The 27611-nt window shown below is 40.5% G+C and overlaps 1 protein-coding gene across 3 annotated transcripts in view; it reads left to right on the top strand.

Moving 5' to 3' along the window:
• cadps2 (Ca++-dependent secretion activator 2) overlaps positions 1-27611 on the top strand; it is a 281294-nt gene that overhangs the window by 243009 nt on the left and 10674 nt on the right. For all 3 annotated transcript variants that reach the window (XM_064989950.1, XM_064989949.1, XM_064989951.1), the window contains one exon: positions 2263-2370. In XM_064989950.1, the coding sequence (XP_064846022.1) occupies positions 2263-2370 (108 nt within the window). The remainder of the gene's footprint in view (positions 1-2262; positions 2371-27611) is intronic.

The following is a 27611-nucleotide window of genomic DNA, read 5'->3' as shown; positions in this document are numbered from 1 at the left end:
CCCCTTACATCCCTGTAGCAGGGTCCCCCTTACTGTACTTTAACCCCATGACACTGAGGTGCAGGACATCAAACGTCCATATGAATTATTGGGAACTGCATGTCACCTTCGATTGAATACATTCATGTCACTTTGTATTATATCATTTTATATTAAATGTCTTTATGAGAAACACATTTCTACACTTTGTGTTGATAGCTTATTTTCTCCAGGCCTCCATCTCATTCTCCATCTCTTTCTGTGCCTCCCTGTCATACTGCTTTGTCACCTTGTCACTGAAGAAGAGAGAGAGGGGAAGAGGGTGGGGGAAAGAGAGTAATGGAGAGGGCTCTGCCTTGGAGGTGGGGGGGGGATTGATGCCCTTGTGACAACAGGGACAGTGATATATTGCCAATGATCCTGACATACATTCACAAACACACCACCCCACACACACACACACACACAAACACACCACCCCACACACACACACAAACACACCACCCCACACACACACACAAATACACCACACACACACAAACACACACACACACACCTTTCCAATCTATACAGTCACTCACTGCAGCTCAGGAAGTGGTGGATTCAGTCTCCACCCACTGGATTACAGTTTCCTGACAGGCCTGTCAATCATCAGACACCACCCCCCCGACCCTAACCCCACAGCTCACCCCCCTCCCCCTTACATCCCTGTAGCAGGGTCCCCCTTACTGTACTTTAACCCCATGACACTGAGGTGCAGGTCATCAAACGTCCATATGAATTATTGGGAACTGCATATCACCTTCGATTGAATACATTCATGTCACTTTGTATTATATAATTTTATATTAAATGTCTTTATGAGAAACACATTTCTACACTTGTATTAATGTGTTATTTTATGCATTTAGGAACAGCATGGATAAAAAATATATATTTTTGCTGCATGATCTATAAAGAAGTTCTACCCATCGTTCCAGGTTTATTTCGGTAGTATTTGTACAATAGAGGTAATATTTTGAGGGGAAATATGAGAGTCGGAGTTTATTTTGAACACATTTTAGAATGGCTGTTATGCTGCTAGGCAACTAACATTGAGCCATTCAGTCAAGCACAATGAGTTCAGTTATGTGGCAATGAGTGAACAACATCTTTCTTTGAAATATACAGGATATGATGCTTTCCTGGTTTGAAATGAGATGTGTTTGTGCATCGTTTGATCTAAGTTTTTATTGATTGTCTCATAATATGTGATTATTTTACATAGGTTATGGCTTAGCAGCGTAGGGCCATGAAATTAATTAGAATTACCTCTTATGAAGGTCACACACTGTGACCTAGACAGTGGGTGACGACTATGCCAAGTTTGTAATTTGTTATTTTTAGAGTAATTACACGACAGTGAGTCAGGGTCACAACCACTTCTGACTCATCAGGGTCATTTCCATCATGTCAGAGTCACCTCCGTTATGGCAACGTCACCTCCGTTACGTCAATGCACCTGTTTACATGCTCCCAGCTCTAATGACTACCTCAACCTAAGGTAAAGGAAGGCCACACACACACAAAGGCCTATCACCCCAGTGTGTTAGTTACCCACCTTCCTCTTCAGTTGCTATAATGACAGTTTGTAATCACAGTCCTCTCTTCCGTCTCTCTGGAAAAACATCAGGAGAAGGGGTTTTCCGCGTCAATTTTTGTAAATCGGCACATAGCTCTGTTTCCTTGTTTTCCACAGGGGAGTTGGCGTGCCGTGTTCAGAACTGTAGCAGGACATCGGGCCCTGGGGGCCATCTAAGGCCCTGTGAAATGGGTGTGAAAGATGTCAAAGCAATTACAATAGCATTACAGTGTAATCTCCCACTGACACAGAGAGTGTGAATGGAAGAGGACTAACCCTCTTTTCTGCCTCTGGCCTCTCTACTCTGGCGAAACGATTGCTTTGACATTGCCTAAATGTTTAGCTGTTAACAGCTCCACCACTTGTTATTCTGACAGTGATTGTGGTGTGCGTTTTGCGTTTTGTATTTATTTATTCTTTTTTACATGTCTCGAAGAGAAGGGGATTTGTTAGCATGCAACAGTTAAAATTCAGTGTCCATGTTTTCCATCGAAAATAAAACTTAAGTCAATGAATATGGACCTTCTCTGATGAATTGTTATGGACTAATACTGTCTTTCTCAACTGAACTTACCTATTACACTTCCCTGTGTTTAATCCTATCTCCCTCCTTGTGTTTTTCCATCTCTCCCCTTCTCCTCCCTCTCTCTCTCTGCTCTCAGAAGCCAGGGATGGACCTGGCTGATACCTATATCACGTTTGTGCGGCAGAACCAGGACATTCTGCGAGATCGCGTAAACGAGGAGATGTACATTGAGAAGCTGTTTGACGTGAGTGTATCGACCTTGACGTGGACTCACACATGCACCTTGTGTGTGTTCACTTTTTTCAGCAGCTTTTGTCATACAATCACATAGAATAGGTGGATATCTGTCACTCTTACAACACTATGATAAAATCTATAACTGATTCATTTGATTGAAAACAATAGGAATGGGAACCAGTGGACAATATCACTGTGGGTTGTGATGCCAGTACAGTACAGATATAGTAGCTTAATTTGATAACCCTGTTGCCGGAGAACTTGCCTGCATTGTAGGAAATGTTTAACTTGTAGTGAATTGGAAGTTTTGAAAAGGCTTCTGAAGATTGTAGGATGCACAATGAAATTTCAGACTTGATTTTCCCTTACCAAATTTCTTATCAACCCCTACAAAATGGCCATTAATTATAATCCACATGAAAACTTTCATGTCCTGTTGCTGCAGGATTATTTTCTTGCTGTAGCAAACTGGCTCAAAATAAGATCCTACGTCTGTATGTGAAGGTGTTGCATGAAGATCACAGCATGAAGAAGAAAAAGACCCACCCACTGTATCACTGTATTTCTCCTATTCTGAGATTAATCATTGTTAGGTCAAACAGTGTATCTGTGAGAGGTCACAATGATCTCAGCCTCCTCCCAATAAGGCGACCCTGGAGTTTGTCAGAGATTCAATCATTACCGAAATGTGCAAATGAACAGACTCTCTCTCTCTTTCTCCCTCTCTCTTTCTCCCTCTCTCAATTCAATTCAAGGTGCTTTATTGGCATGGGAAACATATGTTGCCAAAGCAAGGACAGTAGATAATATACAAAAATGAAATAAACAATAAAAATGAACAGTAAACATTACACTCACAGAAGTTCCAAAAGAATAAAGACATTTCAAATGTCGTGTGTGTGTGTGTGTGTATATACAGTGGGGCAAAAAAAGTATTTAGTCAGCCACCAATTGTGCAAGTTCTCCCACTTGAAAAGATGAGAGGCCTGTAATTTTCATCATAGGTACATTTCAACTATGACAGACAAAATGAGAAAAAAAAATCCAGAAAATCACATTGTAGGATTTTTTTATTTATTTATTTGCAAATTATGGTGGAAAATAAGTATTTGGTCAATAACAAAAGTTTATCTCAATACTTTGTTATATACCCTTTGTTGGCAATGACAGAGGTCAAACATTTTCTGTAAGTCTTCACAAGGTTTTCACACACTGTTGCTGGTATTTTGGCCCATTCCTCCATGCAGATATCCTCTAGAGCAGTGATGTTTTGGGGCTGTTGCTGGGCAACACGGACTTTCAACTCCCTCCAAAGATTTTCAATGGGGTTGAGATCTGGAGACTGGCTAGGCCACTCCAGGACCTTGAAATGCTTCTTACGAAGCCACTCCTTCGTTGCCCGGGCGGTGTGTTTGGGATCATTGTCATGCTGAAAGACCCAGCCACGTTTCCTCTTCAATGCCCTTGCTGATGGAAGGAGGTTTTCACTCAAAATTTCACGATACATGGCCCCATTCAGTCGTCCTGGTCCCTTTGCAGAAAAACAGCCCCAAAGCATGATGTTTCCACCCCCATGCTTCACAGTAGGTATGGTGTTCTTTGGATGCAACTCAGCATTCTTTGTCCTCCAAACATGACGAGTTGAGTTTTTACCAAAAAGTTCTATTTTGGTTTCATCTGACCATATGACATTCTCCAAAACTTCTTCTGGATCATCCAAATGCTCTCTAGCAAACTTCAGACGGGCCTGGACATGTACTGGCTTAAGCAGGGGGACACGTCTGGCACTGCAGGATTTGAGTCCCTGGCGGCGTAGTGTGTTACTGATGGTCGGCTTTGTTACTTTGATCCCAGCTCTCTGCAGGTCATTCAATAGGTCCCCCCGTGTGGTTCTGAGATTTTTGCTCACCATTCTTGTGATCATTTTGACCCCACGGGGTGAGATCTTGCGTGAAGCCCCAGATCGAGGGAGATTATCAGTGGTCTTGTATGTCTTCCATTTCCTAATATTTGCTCCCACAGTTGATTTCTTCAAACCAAGCTGCTTACCTATTGCAGATTCATTCTTCCCAGCCTGGTGCAGGTCTACAATTTTGTTTCTGGTGTCCTTTGACAGCTCTTTGGTCTTGGCCATAGTGAAGTTTGGAGTGTGACTTTTTGAGGTTGTGGACAGGTGTCTTTTATACTGATAACAAGTTCAAACAGGTGCCATTAATACAGGTAACGAGTGGAGGACAGAGGAGCCTCTTAAAGAAGTTGTTACAGGTCTGTGAGAGCCAGAAATCTTGCTTGTTTGTATGTGACCAAATACTTATTTTCCACCATAATTTGCAAATAAATTCATTAAAATCATACAATGTGATTTTCTGGATTTTTTTCTCATTTTGTCTGTCATAGTTAGTGTACCTATGATGAAAATTACGGGCCTCTCTCATCTTTTTAAGTGGGAGAACTTGCACAATTGGTGGCTGACTAAATACTTTTTTGCCCCACTGTATATACACACAGTGTTGTAACGATGTGCAAATGGTTAAAGTACAAAAGGGAAAATAAATAAACATAAATATGTGTTGTATTTACAATGGTGTTTGTTCTTCACTGGTTGCCCTTTTCTTGTGGCAACAGGCCACAAATCTTGCTGCTGTGATGGCACACTGTGGTATTTCACCCAGTGGTTTGTTTTTAAAATCTTTGTGGATCTGTGTAATCTGAGGGAAATATGTGTCTCTCATATGGTCATACATTTGGCAGAAGATTAGAAAGTGCAGCTCAGTTTCCACCTTATTTTGTGGGCAGTGTGCACATAGGCAGATCTGGTTCTCAAGAGAAGACAGGCTATGGCAGCCTTTCAAAATAGCAAGGCTGTGCTCAATGAGTCTGTACATAGTCAAAGCTTTCCTTATGTTTGGGTCACTCACAGTGGTCAGGTATTCTGCCACTGTGTACTCTCTGTTTAGGGCCAAATAGAATTCTAGTTTGCTCTGTGTTTTTGTTAATTACTTGACACATTGGAAATAATTAACTTTTTGTTTTCTCATGATTTGGTTGGGTCTAATTGTGTTCCTGTCCTGGGGCTCTGTAGGGTGTGTTTGTGTTTGTGAACAGAGCCCCAGGACCAGCTTGCTTAGGGGACTCTTCTCCAGGTTCATCTCTCTGTAGGTGATGGCTTTGTTTTCGAAGGTTTGGGAATCGCTTCCTTTTAGGTGGTTGTAGAATTTAGCAGTTCTCTTCTGGATTTAATAATTAGCGGGTATTGGCCTAATTCTGCTTTGCAGGCATTATTTGGTGTTTTACGTTGTACAAGGAGGACATTTTTGCAGAATTCTGCATGCAGAGTCTCAATTTGGGGTTTGTCCCATTTTGTGAATTCTTGGTTGGTGAGCGGACACCAGACCTCACAACCATAAACGGCATTGGGTTCTATAACTGATTTAAGTATTTTTAGCCTGATCCTAATTGGTAGGTCAAATTGTATGTTCCTTTTGATGGCATAGAAGGCCCTTCTTGCCTTGTCTCTCAGATCAGTCACAGCTTTGTGGCAGTTACCTGTGGCGCTGATGTTTAGGCCAAGGTATGTATAGTTTTTGGTGTGCTCTAGGGCAATGGTGTCTTGATGGAATTTGTAATTCTGGGCCTGGCGACTGCACCTTTTTTGGAACACCATTATTTTGTCTTGCTGAGATTTACTGTCAGGGCCCAGGTCTGGCAGAATCTGTGCAGAAGATCTAGGTGCTGCTGTAGGTCCTGCATGGTTGTTGACAGAAGCACCATATCATCAGCAAACAGTAGATATTTGACTTCAGATTCTAGCAGGGTGAGGCTGGGTTCTGCAGACTGTTCTAGTGCCCTCGCCTATTCGTTGATATATATGTTGAGGAGGGTGGGGCTTAAACTTCTTACGGCTGAAATCCCGTTAACGGGATCGATTTGACAACAGCCAGTGAAAGTGCAGGGCACCAAATTCAAACAACAGAAGTATTTTACACCATTTTAAAGATAAACTTGTTGTTAATCCCACCACAGTGTCCGATTTCAAAAAGGCTTTATGACGAAAGCATACCATGCGATTATGTTAGGTCCGCACCTAGTCACAGAAAAACACAGCCATTTTTCCAGCCAAAGAGAGGAGTCACAAAAAGCAGAAATAGAGAGAAAATGAATCACTAACCTTTGATCTTCATCAGATGACACTAATAGGACTTCATGTTACACAAGACATTTACGTTTTGTTCGATAAAGTTAATATTTATATCCCAAAATCTCAGTTTACATTGACAAGTTATGTTCAGTAATGTTTAGCTTCCAAAACATCTGGTGATTTTGCAGAGAGAGACATCAATTTACAGAAATACTCATCATAAATGTTGATGGAAATACAAGTGTTATATATGGAATTAAAGATATACTTCTCCTTAATGCAACCGCTATGTCAGTTTTCAAAACATCTTTAAGGAAAAAGCACACTATGCAATAATCTGAGTACAGCGCTCAGAGACCAAAACAAGCCATACAGATACCCACCATGTTGTGGGGTCAACAGAAGTCAGAAATAGTGTTATAAATATTAACTTACCTTTGATCTTCATTGGAATGCACTCCCAGGAATCCCAGTTCCACAATAAATGTTTGTTTGGTTCGATAAAGTCCATCTATGTCCAAATACCTCCTTTTTGTTTGTGCTTTTAGTTCACAAATCCAAATTCACAAGGCGCAGGCACTTAGTTCAGACAACAGTTCCATTACAGTTCGTAGAAACATGTCAAACGATGTATAGAATCAATCAATCCCACGGTAGTTATTGTGTTCAAATTTGTCTCTGCTTTTGTGGATTGGGGTGATCAGTCCTTAGTTCCAAATATTGGGGAAGATGGCAGAGCTAAGGATGATGTTAAAGAGTTTAAGTATACCCAATTGGAATTTGTTGTCTGTATATTTTATCTTTTCATTGAGGATACCATCAACACCACAGGCCTTTTTGGGTTGGTGGGTTTTTATTTTGTCCTGTAGTTCTTTCAAGGTAATTGGATAATCAGGTGGGTTCTGGTAGTCTTTAATAGTTGATTCTAATATTTGTATTCGATCATGTATATGTTTTTGCTGTGTGTGCTTTGTTATAGAGCCAAAAAGATTGGAGAAGTGGTTTACCAATACATCTCCATTTTGGATAGATAATTCTTAGTGTTTTCCAATTTTCCCAGAAGTGGTTAGTCTATTGATGCTTCAATTACATTGAGCTGATTTTTGACGTGCTGGTCCTTCTTTTTCCGTAGTGTATTTCTTTATTGTTTTAGTTATTCTCCATATTCGGGTTTTCTGGGTCTCTATGTTTTGGGTTGGACAGGTTTCTCAATTTCTTTCTTAGGTTTTTGCATTCTTCATCAAACCATTTGTTGTCATTGTTCATTTTCTTCAGTTTTCTGTTTGAAATTTTAGATTTGATAGGGAAGCTGAGGTCAAATATACTGTTTAGATTTTCTACTGCCAATTTTACACCTTCGCTGTTACAGTGGAACGTTTTGTCCAGGAAGTTGTCTAAAAGGGATTGAATTTGTTGTTGCCTAATAGTTTTTTTTTTGTAGGTTCCCAAACTACGTTCCTTCCATCTATAGCATTTCTTAATATTATTCAGTTCCTTTGGCTTTGATGCCTCACAATTGATCATAGCTCTGTTCAAGTAGACTGTGATTTTGTTGTGGTCTGATAGGGGTGTCAGTGGGCTGACTGTGAATGTTCTAAGAGACTCTGGGTTGAGGTCAGTGATAAAGTAGTCTACAGTACTACTCCCAAGGGATGAGCTATAGGTGTACCTACTGTAGGACTACCCTCGAAGCCTACCATTGACTATGTACATACCCAGCGTGCGACAGAGCTGCAGGAGTTGTGACCTGTTTTTGTTGATTATGTTGTCATAGTTGTGCCTAGGAGGGCATATGGGGGAGGGAAAACCTCCAGGCAGGTGTTTGTCCCCCTGTGTGCTGAGAGTGTCAGGTTCTTGTCCGGTTCTGGCATTTAGGTTGCCACAGACTAGTACATGTCCCCGGGCCTGTAAATGATTAATTAATTAATTCCCCAATCATTATAGTGTGGGGATTCTAGTGGGGGGATATAGGCAGCACACAGGAGGACATTTATCTCTTTTAAGACCATTTCCTTTTGAATTTCGAGCCAAATGTAACATGTTCCTGTTTTGATTAATTTAATAGAGTGAGTTAGGTCTGCTCTATAACAAATTAGCATAACCCTTGAGTCCCTTCCCTGTTTCACACCTGGTAGTTTAGTGGATGGGACTACCAGCTCTCTATAGCCTAGAGGTCAACCAGTGGGTCTGACTCCTCCATGTTTCTTGTTGGATGACAATGTCTGTATTTCTGGTACCTGCTCTTTAGGCCATAGGCAGATGACCTCAGGCCTTAGATATACCAGGATGATCACCTACAGAAGAGTCCCCTCAGCTAGCTGGTTCTGGGGCTCTGTTCACAAATACAAACACACCCCACAGAGCTCCAGGACCGAAACATTTACAATTGGCTCATTCATCCCCCTCCTCTCCCCTGTAACTATTCCCCAGGTTGTTGCTGTAAATGAGAATGTATTCTCAGTCAACTTCTCTGGTAAAGTAACTGTAAAAATTAAAAATAATTTAGACCCAACAAAATCCTTGAATATGTACTGACTCAGTGAGCATAGACTTTCTATTGAGAGAGGCTGCCATAGGCAGACCTGGCTCTCGAGAGAAGACAGGCTGAGAAGACTGAGCTGCACTTCCTAACCTCCTGGCAAATGTATGACCACATTAGAGAGACATATTTTTCCCACAGATCACACAGACCCACAAATAATTTGAAAACAAATCAAACATTGATAAACTCCCATATCTCTTAGGCAAAATGCAGCAGTGTGCAAACACAGCGGCAAGATGTGTGGCATGAGAAAAGCGCAACCCATAAACAGCATTGTAAATATAACCTAAACATTTATATTTATTTATTTTCTCTTTCATACTTAAACTATTTGCACATTGTTACAACACTGTACATAGCCAATAATATAACATTTGAAATGTCTATTTTTTTAAACTTTTGTGAGTGTAATGTTTACTGATTTGTTTATTCCTCTTGTTTATTTCCCTTTTGTTTGTTGTCTATTCCACTTGCTTTGGCAATGTAAATATATATGTTTCCCATGCCAATAAAGCACTTTGGAGAGAGGAAGAGAGGTAATCCCATTGTGACTACTTCCAGGGCCCAAGCTACCCCCCTCTGTGTTTTGGTTGACCTGTTTTCTATTGAAATATGCCGAGAGGTGTTGTGTCTCCCTGTTTGCCCCCCTACTTCCTCTATCTATCCTGCAGTCGCAGTGTGTCACTGAGTACCTTCAAACACGAGATGAGACGCATACACACAGGGGGCACATACACATTTCCACGCATGCAGTGAGGAACACATACATACACAATCCATATTATGCAATGCACACGCACACACACACACACACACACACAACCACACACATATATAAACACACCCCTCTTCATTGCTTCCCTCCAAGATTGGGTTTGTAAACTTGAGGTGGAAGCTGAGATTGGAGTAAATTAGTGTTGATTTGTTGGGCCTTCGCTGGGGCTGGGGAGACTGGGAGGGGGGTAGATGGGAGAAGGAGGAGGCAGGCACAGCTCTAATGGACCCGACACACCCATAGTCATGCACCAGGAGGAGAGACAACGGCAGGGTCTCACCATGTCACCACACACACACAGTTATGCGCCGCCGCCTGTGGTTGTTTGTGTTGGGAAATGTCATTATCTTTGCATATGTGTTCATGTGCACAAATCTGTCTGTTTATGTGTGAGTGTAAGCGTATGTACTATGTAAATATACAGCATGTGTGTGCTTGCATCGCCAGCAGCTTGTATTGGTCAGCGTGTGTGTGTGTGTGCGTGCGTGCGTGTGTGTGTGTGTGTGTGTGTGTGTGTGTGTGTGTGTGTGTGTGAGTGTGTGTGTGTGTGCGCGCGCATGCGGATCAGCCAAGATAGGGTTGAGCCTTCTGTGTTGATGTAGAGGCTAATGCATGCCCTTGCAGGCGGCCAGTCCTTCTCGTCCTCCACATTAGTGGACAAATCACCCTGATTAAGCCACTGATAAAGCCTTCCGACAGGGACCACACAACCAAGCCCTCCCTTTCAGCCAGCCCCCAAGTGTGGCCCTGCTTTCTCCACTCTGCCCTTAACCATATCAATCGAGGGACACTTAAGTATGTCATTACCGTCACGCCGTCAGAAATGCCACAAAGACATGCTCAGCTCCGAAACCACATTAACAATGTTCCAAGAGAACTAATGACAACAAACGACCTGACGTTCACTCATTTTCACTTGTCTAGGTAACGCTTTCTCGTCCCCTCCATCTGTTTTCCCCTTCTTCCGCTAATCGGCTCAATTAAAGAGCATCTCCATTTTCAATTTCATGCTCGTTCTGTTGAGTGCCAGGGGGCGGAAAGCCTATTATCGAGTAGGCTGGCTCCCGTTGTAGGTATTCATGTTTCTATTGGCTGTTGTGGAGCCAAGGCTGACGATATTCAAAGTGAACGGAGATGGAATTTTCTCCATTAATATATCCAAGAGGACGGGCTGTCCACTGGTGTTCCGTCCAATTAATGTCTCATGCTCTTTGTCAGAAGTCCTCACTTGAGAAGACATTGATAGAAAATCAGGTGCTTTCTGGAAACAACATCCCACTAGTGATTTCTTTACTGTTCGATGAGAAGGGATCTCAATGTAGGGTATTGCAGGGTAATGTATTGTATTGTGGGGAAATGTAGGATAATGCATGGTAATGTAGTGTGTTGCATCTTCAAATGGAGTGAGGCACATTTGCTCCAAATAGGCACTGACACGCTGTACTGTAATGTTCCTGAACTCAGTTGTTTTTTGTTCCCTAAACTACCAAGCCTCATGACATCAAAAAGTACAGCGAACTTCTAAGTCAACATTCTATACTATCTATACACGTATACTATCTATACACGTATACTATCTATACACCTATACTATCTGCTCTGTACACCTATACTATCTATACACCTATACTATCTATACACCTATACTATCTATACACCTATACTATCTATACACCTATACTATCTGCTCTGTACACCTATACTACCTGCTCTGTACACCTATACTATCTGCTCTGTACACCTATACTATCTGCTCTGTACACCTATACAATCTGCTCTGTACACCTATACTATCTGCTCTGTACACCTATACTATCTGCTCTGTACACCTATACTATCTGTACACCTATACTATCTGTACACCTATACTATCTGTACACCTGTACTATCTGTACACCTGTACTATCTGTACACCTGTACTATCTGTACACCTGTACTATCTGTACACCTGTACTATCTGCTCTGTACACCTGTACTATCTGCTCTGTACACCTGTACTATCTGCTCTGTACACCTGTACTATCTGCTCTGTACACCTGTACTATCTGTACTATATACTATATGTACTATATACGATCTATACGCCTGTACTATATACTATCTGTACTATATACGATCCATACGCCTGTACTATTTATACTCCCAGACTGTTAGATCTGTAGAGGTCGACAGATTAATCGGAATGGCTAATTAATTAGGGCCGATTTCAAGTTTTCATAACGATCCGAAATCTGTATTTTTGGACGCAGATAATATATATAATTTTTTTTTACACCTTTATTTAACCTTTATTTAACTAGGCAAGTCAGTTTAGAACTCATTCTTATTTTCAATGACGGCCTAGGAACGGTGGGTTAACTGCCTCGTTCAGGGGCAGAACGACAGATTTTCACCTTGTCAGCTCGGGGGATTCAACCTTGCAACCTTACAGTTAACTAGTCCAACGCTCTAACCACCTGCCTCTCATTGCACTCCACGAGGAGCCTGCCTGTTACGCGAAAGCAGTAAGCCAAGGTAAGTTGCTAGCTAGCATTAAAAACTTATCTTATAAAAAACAATCAATCAATCATAATCACTAGTTTAACTACACATGGTTGATGATATTACTAGTTTATCTAGCGTATCCTGCGTTGCATATAATTGATGTGATGCGTATCGTTGCTCCAATGTGTATCTAACCATGAACATCAATGCCTTTCTTAAAATCAATTCACAGAAGTATGTATTTGTAAACCTGCATATTTAGCTAAAATAAATCCAGGTTAGCAGGCAATATTAACCAGGTGAAATTGTGTCACTTCTCTTGCATTCATTGCACGCAGAGTTGGTGTATATGCAACAGTTTGGGCCGCCTGATTTGCCCGAATGTTATTTTCAAAATAACATAACATTGAAGGTTGTGCAATGTAACAGGAATATTTAGACTAATATTTAGACTAATGGATGCCACCCCTTAGATAAAATACGGAACAATTCTGTATTTCACTGAAAGAATAAACGTCTTGTTTTCGAGATGATACTTTCCGGATTCGACCATATTAATGACCTAAGGCTTGTTTTTATGTGTGTTACTATGTTATAACTAAGTCTATGATGTGATGGAGCAGTTTGACGGAGCGATTCTAGGCACCAGCAGGCTCATAAGCATCCATTCAAACAGAACTTTCGTGTGTTTTGCCAGCAGCTCTTCGTTGTGCGTCAAGCATTGTGCTGTTTATGACTTCAAGCCTATCAACTCCCGAGATTAGGCTTGTGTAACCGATGTGAAATGGCTAGCTAGTTAGCATGGTACACACTAATAGCATTTCAAATGTCACTCGCTCTGAGACTTGGAGGAGTTGTTCCCCTTGCTCTGCATGGGTAACGCTGCGTCGAAGGTGGCTGTTGTCGTTGTGTTCCCGGTTCGAGCCCAGGGAGGAGCGAGGGGAGGGACGGAAGCTATACTGTTACACTGGCAACACTAAAGTGCCTATAAGAACATCCAATAGTCAAAGGTTAATGAAATACAAATGTTATAGAGAGAAACAGTCCTATAATTCCTATAATAACTACAGCCTAAAACTTCTTACCTGGGAATATTGAAGACTCATGTTAAAAGGAACCACCAGCTTTCATATGTTCTCATGTTCTGAGCAAGGAACTTAAACGTTAGCTTTCTTACATGGTACATATTGCACTTTTACTTTCTTCTCCAACACTTCGTTTCTGCATTATTTAAACCAAATTGAACATGTTTCATTATTTATTTGAGGCTAAATTGATTTTATTGATGTATTATATTAAGTTAAAATAAGTGTTCATTCAGTATTGTTGTAATTTTCATTATTACAAATACATTTGAAAAGTTGGCCGATTAATCGGTAGCGACTTTTTTTGGTCCTCCAAAAATCGGTATCGGCGTTGAAAAATCATAATCGGTCGACCTCTACCATATATACACCTAGACTATCTATACTCATATACTATCTACTGTAAACGTCTGTACAATCTAAACACCTATACTATCTACACACCCATATTATCTATTGTAATCATCTATATTAACTATACACCATTACTAACAATACACCATTACTAACTATACACCTGCACTGTCTAAACAGCTATGCTATCTATACACCTTTACTATCTACTGTATACACCTATTCACTCTACACACCTATATTATCTATTGTAAACATCTATACTAAGTATACACCGTTACTAACTGTACACCTGCACTGTCTATACAGCTATGCTATCTACTGTATACATCTATACTATCTATACAACTGTATCTCTATACACCTATACAATCTACTGTAAACACCTGTACTATATATACACCTATACTATCTACTGTAAACACCTATACTACCTATGTCTAGACTATAAGCCAAAACTATCTATACGCCTATATCTACTGTAAACGTCTGTATACACCTATAATATCTACTGTATACACCTACAGTATATCTATACACCTATAGTAACTATACTCCTATAATATCTATACTCCTTTATTCTCTATACACCTATGCTATCTACTGTAAACATATATACTATCTATACACCCATTGAATCTATACACCTATACTATTTAGTGTGTACACCTATATTATCTACTGTATACACCTATTTTATCTATATACCTATACTAACTATACGCCTATACTATATATACTCCTTTGCTATCTATACACCTGTACTATCTACTGTAAATATCAATACTATCTCCACACCTACACTGTCTAAACACCTGTACTGTCTCTACACCTCTATTGTATACACCTCTACTGTATACACCTTTACTATCTAATATATACACCTATACTATCTACATTTACATTTAAGTCATTTAGCAGACGCTCTTATCCAGAGCGACTTACAAATTGGTGAATTCACCTTCTGACATCCAGTGGAACAGCCACTTTACAATAGTGCATCTAAATCATTAAGGGGGAGGGGGGGTTGAGAAGGATTACTTATCCTATCCTAGGTATTCCTTGAAGAGGTGGGGTTTCAGGTGTCTCCGGAAGGTGGTGATTGACTCCGCTGTCCTGGCGTCGTGAGGGAGTTTGTTCCACCATTGGGGGGCCAGAGCAGCGAACAGTTTTGACTGGGCTGAGCGGGAACTAAACACCTATACTATCTCCTGTAAACACCTATACAACTATACACCTGTACTATCTATACAACTATACACTACCTATCAGAAGTTTGGGGTCACTTATGTATTTGTTTTTGAAATGAAATCACATTTTCTGTCCATTAAAATAACATCAAATTGATCAAAAATAGAGCGTAGACATTGTTAGTATTGTAAATGACTATTGTAGATGGAAACGTATGATTGTACGCCTACGTAGACATTACAGAGGCCCATTATCAGCAACCATCACTCCTGTGTTCCAATGGCACGTTGTGGTAGCTAATCCAAGTTTATCATTTTAAAAGGCTAATTGATCATTAGAAAACCATATTTTAATTATGTTAGCACAGCTGCAAACTGTTGTGCTGATTAATTAAGAAGCAATTAAACTGGCCTTCTTTAGACTAGTTGAGTATCTGGATCATCGGCATTTGTGGGTTTGATTACAGGCTCAAAATGGCCAGAAACCAAGAACTTTCTTAAGAAACTCGTCAGTCTATTCTTGTTCTGAGAAATGAAGGCTATTCCATGCGAGAAATTGCAATGTATTCAATGCTTAAGTACTCTAAAGTGTTACATTGCTAACTCAAAACAGCACTACAGTGTTTCTTCATCAACATCTTTATGCCTTCTTTAATAAAATAACTTGGAAAAAAGGACATTCAAATGTGTATGTTTATATTTCACTTAATTTCCATTTGGGTATTGTTTAGACAAGAATTATAAAATTATGGTACAGAAATGTTATGCTCTTTAGTGTAACCTTTATTTAACTAGGCAAGTCCAATATGAACAAATTCTTATTTACAAGGACAGCCTACTTCTTCCTCCCCAATGGGGATTTGAACCCCATTCTCCCGCGTGCCCCGCATTCTGTAATACAGGCATGGCCTGCTCTCCCTTATGTAAGGAATTAGGCACTTTCCCATGTTTACTACAATATGTATTGTAGACTGCACAGTAGCCTAATAAACATATTTCGTTAATAAAATAATGATAAAAAAATACTCTTTCAAAATGCAGTTGTACAGCGCCATATTTTCCATTCCATTCTAACGGGAAACCCTGAGGGTTTCATTTTTCATGGAATAGAAACACCATAATATTATTGAAATGAATTTAAGCAAGTACCAGTCAAAAGTTTGGAGTCACCTACTCATTCCAGGATTTGTCTTTTTTACTACACTGCTCCAAAAAATAAAGGGAACACTAAAATAACACATCCTAGATCTGAATACTTTTTTATTTTCATAGTTGAATGTGCTGACAACAAAATCACACAAAAATTTATCAACCCATGGAGGTCTGGATTTGGAGTCACACTCAAAGTGGAAAACCACACTACAGGCTGATCCAACTTTGATGTAATGTCCTTAAAACAAGTCAAAATGAGGCTCAGTAGTGTGTGTGGCCTCCACGTACCTGTATGACCTCCCTACAACACCTGGGCATGCTCCTGATGAGGTGGCGGATGGTTTCCTGAGGGATCTCCTCCCAGACCTGGACAGTATGTGGTGCAACAGATGGAGTGAGACATGATGTGCTCAATTGGATTCAGTTCTGGGGAACGGGCGGGCCAGTCCATAGCATCAATGCCTTCCTCTTGCAGGAACTGCTGACACACTCCAGCCACATGAGGTCTAGCATTGTCTTGCATTAGGAGGAACCCAGGGCCAACCGCACCAGCATATGGTCTCACAAGGGGTCTGAGGATCTCATCTCGGTACCTAATGGCAGTCAGGCTACCTCTGGCGTGCACATGGAGGACTGTGTGGCCCCCCAAAGAAATGCCACCCCACACCATGACTGACCCACCGCCAAACCGGTCATGCTGGAGGATGTTGCAGGTAGCAGAACGTTCTCCACGGCGTCTCCAGACTGTCACGTTTGTCACGTGCCCAGTATGAACTTACTTTGATCTGTGAAGAGCACAGGGCGCCAGTGGCGAATTTGGTGTTCTCTGGCAAATGAAAAACGTCCTGCACGGTGTTGGGCTGTAAGCACAACCCCCACCTGTGGACGTCGGGCCCTCATACCACCCTCATGGAATCTGTTTCTGACCGTTTGAGCAGACACATGCACATTTGTGGCCTGCTGGAGGTCATTTTGCAGGGCTCTGGCAGTGTTCCTCCTTGCACAAAGGCGGAGGTCACGGTCCTGCTGCTGGGTTGTTGCCCTCCTACGGCCTCCTCCACGTCTCCTGATGTACTGGCCTGTCTCCTGGTAGCGCCTCCATGCTCTGGACACTACGCTGACAGACACAGCAAACCTTCTTGCCACAGCTCCCATTGATGTCCCATCCTGGATGAGCTGCACTACCTGAGCCACTTGTGTGGGTTGTAGACTCCGTCTCATGCTACCACTAGAGTCAAAGCACCGCCAGCATTCAAAAGTGACCAAAACATCAACCAGGAAGCATAGGAACTGAGAAGTGGTCTGTGGTCCCCACCTGCAGAACCACTCCTTTATTGGGGGTGTCTTGCTAATTGCCTATAATTTCCGCCTGTTGTCTATTCCATTTGCACAACAGCATGTTACATTTATTGTCAATCAGTGTTGCTTCCTAAGTGGACAGTTTGATTTCACAGAAGTGTGATTGACTTGGAGTTACATTGTGTTGTTTATGTGTTCCCTTTATTTTTTGAGCAGTGTATTTTCTACATTGTAGAATAACAGTGAAGATGTCACAACTATGAAATAACACCGGTCTCCCGCTTGCCCTGCATTCTGTAGTACAGACTTGGCCTGCTCTCCCTTATGTAAGGAATTAGGCACTTTCCCATGTTTACTACAGTATGTATTGTAGACTGCACAGTAGCCTAATAAACAAATAAACACATTTCATTTATAAAATAATGATAAAAAATACTCTTTCAAAATGCAGATGTTGATTTAGATATGGATACATAACAAATTACTATGGGAATAAATATCACTGATTTACAAAAATATTGGAACAAAGTTGTCTAATGTGGCAAACAATTTAGAATCTTCCAATCCTGTAGCCTACTCCCGATCGTCATGTTGTACATCGCCATATTTTCCATTTCATCCTAACAGAAATCCTGGGGGTCTTGTTTTTCATTTTTCTCTGAATAGAAACACCATAATATTAATCAAATGAATTAAGGCAAATTTCTTAATCAGTCCCCTATACTATGTTATTACAAAAAGGCTTTAAATTATCTGGTATTACCAATTCGGAATACTATCAAATGCTTCTCAGATGCCCTCTGGTGGTCAAACGAGCAAAAACTTGTAGTAACAGGAAAAAAATGGCTGAGAATTAAATGACATGCCACAGAATGCTGCGGCAGCACGCAAGGTGTGCAACAGTATAACGCAACTTTTAAAGGATTATACTGTATACTATCTATACATCTGTACTATCTATACGCCTATACTATTTACTGTATACATCTATATTATCTACAGTATACACCTATATTACCTACTTTATACACCTATATTATCTATTTAAAGACACCTGTCCACAACCTCAAACAGTCACACTCCAAACTCCACTATGGCCAAGACCAAAGAGCTGTCAAAGGACACCAGAAACAAAATTGTAGACCTGCACCAGGCTGGGAAGACTGAATCTGCAGTAGGTAAGCAGATTGGTTTGAAGAAATGAACTGTGGGAACAATTATTAGAAAATGGAAGGCATACAATATTATATTTATATTTTACCTATGATGAAAATTACAGGCCTCTCTCATCTTTTTAACCTCTAGCGTCGAGCAATCCCGCAATCCCGTAGCCTCAAGCTCATTAGCATAACGCAACATTAACTATTCATGAAAATCGCAAATGAAATGAAAGAAATATATTGGCTCACAAGCTTACCCTTTTGTTAACAACACTGTCATTACAACGCCAAACTTTTTTCCAAATTAACTCCATAATATCGACAGAAACATGGCAAACGTTGTTTAGAATCAATCCTCAAGGTGTTTTTCACATATCTATTTGATGATAAATCATTCGTGGCAGTTGCCTTTCTCCTCTGAACCAAATGGAAAAGTGCACACAGCTGGAGATTGCGCAATAATTTCGACGGAGGACACCAAGCGGACACCTGGTAAATGTAGTCTCTTATGGTCAATCTTCCAATGATATGCCTACAAATATGTCACAATGCTGCAGACACCTTGGGAAAACAACAGAAAGTGTAGGCTCATTCCTGGCGCATTCACAGCCATATAAGGAGACATTGGAACACTCTTGGTTTCGCCTGTAGCATTAGTTCTGTGGCACTCACAGACAATATCTTTGCAGTTTTGGAAACGTCAGAGTGTTTTCTTTCCAAAGCTGTCAATTATATGCATAGTCGAGCATCTTTTCGTGACAAAATATCTTGTTTAAAACGGGAATGTTTTTTTATCCAAAAATTAAAAGAGCACCCCCTATATCGAAGAAGTTAAGTGGGAGAACTTGCACAATTGGTGGCTGACTAAATACTTTTTTGACCCAATGTATACTAACTATACACTTATACACCTACTATATATACCCGTTTACTATCTACTATATACACATATACTAAATGTGCACCTATACTATCTATATGCCTATACTATCTATACACCTATACTATCTACTGTATACACGTATACTATCTACACACTTGTACTACCTGCTGTAAACATCTATACTATCTATACACCTGTACTATATATACAGTCGTGGACAAAGTTTTGAGAATGACACAAATATTAAATTTCACAAAGTCTGCTGCCTCAGTTTGTATGATGGCAATTTGCATATACTCCAGAATGTTATGAAGAGTGATCAGATGAATTGCAATTAATTGCAAAGTCCCTCTTTGCCATGCAAATTAACTGAATCCCCCAAAACAATGCCACTGCATTTCAGCCCTTCCACAAAAGGACCAGCTGACATCATGTCAGTGACTCTCTCGTTAACACAGGTGTGAATGTTGACGAGGACAAGGCTGGAGATCACTCTGTCATGCTGATTGCATTTGAATAACATCCTGGAAGCTTCAAAAGGAGGGCGGTGCTTGGAATCATTGTTCTTCCTCTGTCAATCATGGTTACCTGCAAGGAAACACGTGCCGTCATCATTGCTTTGCACAAAACGGCTTCACAGGCAAAGATATTGCTGCCAGTAAGATTTCACCGAAATCAACCATTTATCGGATCATTAAGAACTTCAGGAGAGTGGTTCAATTCTTGTGAAGAAGGCTTCAGGGCGCCCAAGAAAGTCCAGCAAGCTCCAGGACCGTCTCCTAAAGTTGTTTCAGCTGCGGGATCGGGGCACCACCAGTACGGAGCTTGCTCAGGAATGGCAGCAGGCAGGTGTGAGTGCATCTGCACTCAGTGAGGCGAAGACTTTTTGAGGATGACCTGGTGTCAAGAAGGGCAGCAAAGAAGCCACTTCTCTAAAGGAAAAACATCAGGGACAGACTGATATTCTGCAAAAGGTACAGGGATTGGACTGCTGAGTACTGGGGTAAAGTCATTTTCTCTGATGAATCCCCTTTCTAATTGTTTGGGGCATCTGGATAGTCGATCACTATTGGGGGGCGGGATCTTTCTCATGGCTACCCATGTATTTCCATGGAAATATAATGTTTATTTGGAAAGTAATACATATAGAGATATTTTTTTTTAAATCATCCATGATTTGCATAAATGTAATATACTAACTATTACTCTTGTTAAAAATATGAAATGGTATTACATTTGGTGAAGAGTACATTATGACTCGTTTAGGACTCGAAACTCAAAGTTTAGGACTTGAGACTTGTCTGGATACTTGACTGTCTTGACATGAGACTTGACTCAGTCTTGACTTGGGACTTGAGTGCTAAGACTTGAGACTTACTTGTGACTTGTAAAACAATGACTTGGTCCCACCTCTGATAAATAGTATATAGATTGTATAGATACTATAGATGTTTACAGTAGATAGTATAGGTGTGTAGATATACTATCTACTGTAAACATCTATACTAACTACACACCTGTACTAACTATAGACCTGCACTATCTATAGTATCTACTGTACACACCTATACTATCTACACACTTATACGATCTACTGTAAAAATCTATACACCTATACGATCTACTGTATACACCTATACGATCTACTGTATACACCTATACGATCTACTGTATACACCTATACGATCTACTGTATACACCTATACCATCTACTGTATACACCTATACCATCTACTGTATACACCTATACCATCTACTGTATACATCTATGCCATCTACTGTATACACCTGTATTTACTGTATACACCTATACCATCTACTGTATACACCTGTATTTACTGTATACACCTATACCATCTACTGTATACACCTATACCATCTACTGTATACACCTGTATTTACTGTGTACACCTATACCATCTACTGTGTACACCTATACCATCTACTGTGTACACCTATACCATCTACTGTGTACACCTATACCATCTACTGTGTACACCTATACCATCTACTGTGTACACCTAGACTATCTACTGTGTACACCTAGACTATCTACTGTGTACACCTAGACTATCTACTGTGTACACCTAGACTATCTACTGTGTACACCTAGACTATCTACTGTGTACACCTAGACTATCTACTGTGTACACCTAGACTATCTATACAGCTGTACTAAACTCATCAAAAAAAATAAACATCCTCTCAACTGTGTTTATTTTCAGCAAACTTAACATGTGTAAATATTTGTATGAACATAACAAGATTCAACAACTGAAACATAAACTGAACAAGTTCCACAGACATGTGACTAACAGAAATGGAATAATGTGTCCCTGAACAAAGGGAGGGTCAAAAGTAACAGTCAGTATCTGGTGTGGCCACCAGCTGCATTAAGTACTGCAGTGCATCTCCTCCTCATGGACTGCAGCAGATTTACCAGTTCTTGCTGTGAGATGTTACCCCCACTCTTCCACCAAGGCACCTGCAAGTTCCCGGACATTTCTGGGGGGAATGGTCCTTGCCCTCACCCTCCGATCAAACAGGTCCCAGACGTGCTCAATGGGATTGAGATCCGGGCTCTTCGCTGGCCATGGCTGACATTCCTGTCTTGCAGGAAATCACGCACAGAACGAGCAGTATGGCTGGTGGCATTGTCATGCTGGAGGGTCATGTCAGGATGAGCCTGCAGGAAGGGTACCAAGAGGGAGGAGGATGTCTTCCCTGTAACACACTGTGTTGAGATTGCCTGCAATAACAACAAGCTCAGTCCAATGATGCTATGACACACCACCTCAGACCATGACGGACCCTTCACCTCCAAATCGATCCCGCTCCAGAGTACAGGCCGGTGTAACGCTCATTCCTTCGATGATAAACGCAAATCCGACCATCATCCCTGGTGAGACAAAACCGCGACTCGTCAGTAAAGAGCACTTTTTGCCAGTCGGTGGGTTTGTGCTCAAAGGCGACGTTGTTGCCGGTGATGTCTGGTGAGGACCTGCCTTATGTTACGTTCCCCAGTTTATGTGTTGTAGTTTGTGTATTTGCATGTGTTTATTTTAGAAAATGGCTTCCTGAAATCCCTCAAGCAGCTGATTGGTCGACTCCATGGCTAATTGGAGAGCTGACCCCGCCCCCTCATCAAGACGCAGCTGTCTCCAATTACCCATTCATTCTGAAGCTATATAAATGCCAGTGTTCAGTTCAGGAGGGAGAGGTTTTTCTGGGAGATTTTGCTAGAGAGGTTTTGCTAGAGAGGTTTTGCTAGAGAGGTTTTGCTAGAGAGGTTTCGCTAGAGAGGTTTTGCTAGAGAGGTTTTGCTAGAGAGGTTTTGCTAGAGAGGTTTTGCTAGAGAGGTTTTGCTAGAGAGGTTTTGCTAGAGAGGTTTTGCTGAGCTGAGAGTTGGTATGTTTTGTGAGTTGCTCAGATAGAGCTTATTTGATGTCCTTTGTTTCTTAGTTTGTTTGTGAAATTGTTTAATATTCTGTTTCATTTGTTCCCAGGGGGGAAGGGGAAGGCACCTAGGGAGTGCTTAGGCAAGAGGCCCGCGGGCATACATATACCCGTAGCATATTCGCTGTCTAGGCACACTAGGTAAGACCTGGGCGGACCACCCCCTTGTATTTTGGTTAGGGCACCAGGTGGTGCTAAATTAGGTAAGTAGTGGGTAGGCAGGTAAGATAGGAGAGGGGGGGCTTTGAGATTTACTTTCTTTGCTTTGGTTCCGTCCAGCCCCTTTTCCCCATATTACCGTGTGAAGGAATAAAGTCCTGGTAAACGGTACCACATTCTGCCTGTTGTCATTCTTTCTTGCACCTACAGTCCATACCTTTTTCACTTCACGGAGAGTTTAGTTGTAGCAGGGTGTTGCGTTCCCTCTTCATAGAGGCGTGCGTAACACCTTACAACAGGCCTACAAGTCCTCAGTCCAGCCTCTCTCAGCCTATTGCGGACAGTCTGAATACTGATGGAGGGATTGTGCGTTTCTGGTGTAACTCGGGCAGTTGGTGTTGTCATCCTGTACCTGTCCTGCAGGTGTGATGTTCGGATGTACTGATCCTGTACAGGTGTTGTTACATGTGTTGTGCCACTGCGAGGATGATCAGCTGTCCGTCCTGTCTCCCTGTAGCGCTGTCTTTGGCGTCTCACATTACGGACATTGCAATTCGACCATGGAGGTCTGATTCACAAAGTCTCCTCTGAACACTTGATGTTGAGATGTGTCTGTTACTTGAACTCTGAAGTATTTACTTGGGCTGCAATTTCTAGTGCTGGTAACTCTAATGAATTTATCCTCTTCAGCAGAGGTAACTCTGGGTCTTCATTTCCTGTGGCGGTCCTCATGAGTGACAGTTTCATCATAGCACTTGATGGTTTTTGCGACTGCAGTTGAACTTTCTTGAAATATTCCATATTGAATTATTGATGAACTGTAGTTTCTCTTTGCTTTTTTGAGCTGTTCTTGCCATATGTCAAGAACAGGGTTTTATTGACCTCCTCTTTGTAATCTTTGCTGATGCTTGTGGTGATTTTTCAAGTTGGGATCAATAAACTACTTTACTCTGTAGAAGTGTGATCTGAATTATAAAATTCTATAGGATGAGTTTGATGCATGGTCTACATTTCTGTTGGTGATCCACACTGATGGTTTGTACATCTTATTCAATTTGTTTATTGCTATATTTCTTTAAATTTTTAAAGACACTTCAGAACATTGCCCTCAGGCCACTTTGTATAGAAGATTAATATTTTCACCCAAGGTCAATGAATTCAAAGGATAACAGTGTGCAAAATAAGCCATCATACATTCAAAAACGGCAATTACTGAAGTACACCTAAATGTGTGGGTCAGATGAGGTTCACGTCCTTGCTTTGAAATCAGAATACATAACAATGTGTTTGTAAATGTCTTTGTAGTTTTATTACAAGGCCTCTCACACCTCTCTCCTGGCCACAAAGAATGACAATGTTTCTTCTTCTATTCTTATTTATGCAAATAAATCTCATACAAGGTTAATTCAATTAAGTCTCTGGTATATTATACTGGTGTAGTTTACAGTGGCTTCAGAAAGTATTTACACCCCTTGACTTTTTCCAATTTGTGTTGTGCAAGTGCCTGAATATAAAATGGATTCAATTGTGATTTAGTGTCACTGGCCTACACACAATAACCCATCATGTAAAAGTGTAATTAGGTTTTTCAATTATTATTTTTTACAAATTAATTAAAAATGAAAAGCTGAATTGTCTTGAGTCAATAAGTATTCAACCCCTTTGTTATGTTAAGCCTAAATAAGTTCAGGAGTAAAAATGTTCTTAACAAGTCACACAATAAGTTGCAATAGTGTTTAACACACACAATTATCTTTAAGGTCCCTTGGTCGAGCATTGAATATCAAACACAGATTCAACAACATAGACCAGAGAGGTTTTCCAATGCCTCGCAAAGAATGGCACCTATTGGAAGATGGCAACAACAACAAAAAAGCAAACATTGAATATCCCTTTGACCATGGTGAAGTTATTCATTATGGATGGTGTATCAATACACTCAGTCACGACAAAGATACAGGCGTTCTTCCTCACTCAGTTGCCAGAGAGGAAGGAAACTGCTCTGTGATTTCACCATGAGGCCAATGGTGACTTTAAAACAGTTACAGAGTTTAATTCCTGTGATGGGAGAAAACTGAGAATGGATTTTTTTTAAACTGTAGTTACTCCACAATACGAACCTAAATGACAGTGTGAAAACAAGGAAGCCTGCACAGAATACAAAGCAATTAACTTTTTGTCCTGAATACAAAGCGTTGTGTTTATGTTTGGGGCAAATCCAATATATTACTGAGAACCGCTCTCCCTATTTTCAAGCATGGTAGTGGCTGCATCATGTTATGGGTATGCTTTGTAATTGTTATGGAATGGGGAATTTTTTTCACGATAAAATAACTAAATGGCGCCAAGCACAGACAAAATACTAGAGGAATTCCTGGTTCCATCTGATTTCCTCCAGACACTAGGAGATTAATTCACCTTTCAGCAGGACAATAACTTAAAACACAAGGCAAAATATACACTGGAGGTAGTTACCAAGAAGAAAGTGAATGTTGCCAAGTTAGTTTCGACTTAAATTTGCTTGATAATATATGGCAAGACATGAAAATGGTTGTCAATGATCAACAACCAATTTGACAGAGCTAGAATAATATTGTACAATCCAGGTGTGCAAAGCACTCCGAGACTTACCCAGAAAGATTCACAATTGTAATCTCTGCCGAAGGTGATTCTAATGTGTATTTATTCCGTGCTGTGAATACTTATGTAAATGAGATATTTCTGTATTTCCTTTTCAGTACATTTGCAAAAATCTCTAAAAACGTGTTTTCACTTTGTCATTATGGGGTATTGTGTCAATGGGTGAGAGGAAAAAAAAATATTAAATACATTTTGAAATCGTCTGTAACAACATAATGTGGATTAAGTTACAGGGTATGAATACTTTCTGAAGGCACTGTAGATACCTACGTAGATAGTGTAGGTGTATAGTTAGTAGGTGTATGTATAGTAAAGGTTAATGCACTAGATAGTACAGGTCTATAGTTGGTATAGGTATTTAAAGTAGATAGTCTAGGTGTATAGATAGTGTAGGTGTACACAGTAGATAGTGTAGGCGTATATACAGTGCCTTGCGAAAGTATTCACCCCCCTTGGCATTTTTCCTATTTTGTTGCATTACAACCTGTAATTTAAATTGATGTTTATTCAGATTTCATGTAATGGACATACACAAAATAGTCCGAATTGGTGAATGGAAATTATATATATTTTTTTATATATACAAAACGGAAAAGTGTTGCGTGCATATGGATTTTGCTATGAAGCCCCTAAATAAGATTTGGTGTGACCAATTACCATCAGAAGTCACATAGTTAGTTAGTTTGCACACAGATGGACTTTATTTAAATGTCACATGATCTCAGTATATATACACCTGTTCTATAATGCCCCAGAGTCTGCAACACTACTAAGCAAGGGGCACCACCAAACAAGCTCCACCATGAAGACCAAGGAGTTCACCAAACAGGTCAGGGACAAAGTTGTGGAGCACCATTTAATCCATTATTTAAAAATGGAAAGAATATGGCACCAGAACAAACCTGCTAAGAGAGGGCCGCCCACCAAAACTCACAGACCTGGCAAGGAGGGCATTATTCAGAGAGGCAACAAAGAGACCAAAGATAACCCTGAAGGAGCTGCAAAGCTCCACAGCAGAGTTCGGAGTATCTGTCCGTAGGACCACTTTAAGCCGTACAATCCACAGAGCTGGGCTTTACGGAAGAGTGTCCAGAAAAAAAGCCATTGCTTAAAGAAAAAAATAAGCAAACACATTTGGTATTTGCCAAAAGACATGTGGGAGGCTCCCCAAACATATGGAAGAAGGTACTCTGGATAGATGAGAAATAGAGAGAAATTCTTGAGGGAAACCTGTTTCAGTCTTCAAGAGATTTGAGACTGGGACAGAGGGTTCACCTTCCAGCAGGACAATGACCCTAAGCATACTGCTAAAGCAACACTTGAGTGGTTTAACTTTGGGAATCTGTGGTATGACTTAAATATTGCAGTCAACCAGCAGAACCCATCCAACTTGAAGGAGCTGGAACAGTTTTTGCTTGAAAAATGGGACTTTGAAGAAAGGTGTGTGTGTATATATTGTATAGATGTAGATAGTATAGGCGTGTAGATAGTATAGGTGTATAGATAATGTGTATAGATAGTATAGGTGTATACAGTAGATATAAGCATATAGATAGTACAGCTGTATCGATAGTATAGGTGTGTAGGTAGTATAGATGTTTACAGTAGATATTATTGGTATAGGTGTATAGATAGTATAGGTGCATACAGTAGATTTTATAGGTATAGGTATATAGAGAGTATAGGTGTATAGACAGTATAGGTGTGCAGATGGTAAAGGTGTTTACAGTAGATAATATAGGTATAGGTGTACAGATAGTATGGGTGTTTCCAGTAGATAGTATAGGCATATAGATGGTATAGATATTTACAGTAGACAGTATAGGTGTATAGATAGTACAGCTGTGTACATATTATAGGTATAAGTGTATAGATTGTATTGGTGTATAGGTATAGCTAGTATGGGTGTATTTTTTTAAATTTAATTGTTA

Source organism: Oncorhynchus masou, chromosome 15 (assembly GCF_036934945.1).
Source record: "Oncorhynchus masou masou isolate Uvic2021 chromosome 15, UVic_Omas_1.1, whole genome shotgun sequence".
Taxonomy (NCBI): domain Eukaryota; kingdom Metazoa; phylum Chordata; class Actinopteri; order Salmoniformes; family Salmonidae; genus Oncorhynchus; species Oncorhynchus masou.
Note: the sequence above shows the minus strand (reverse complement) of the source record. Positions and strands in the feature narration are given on the sequence as shown.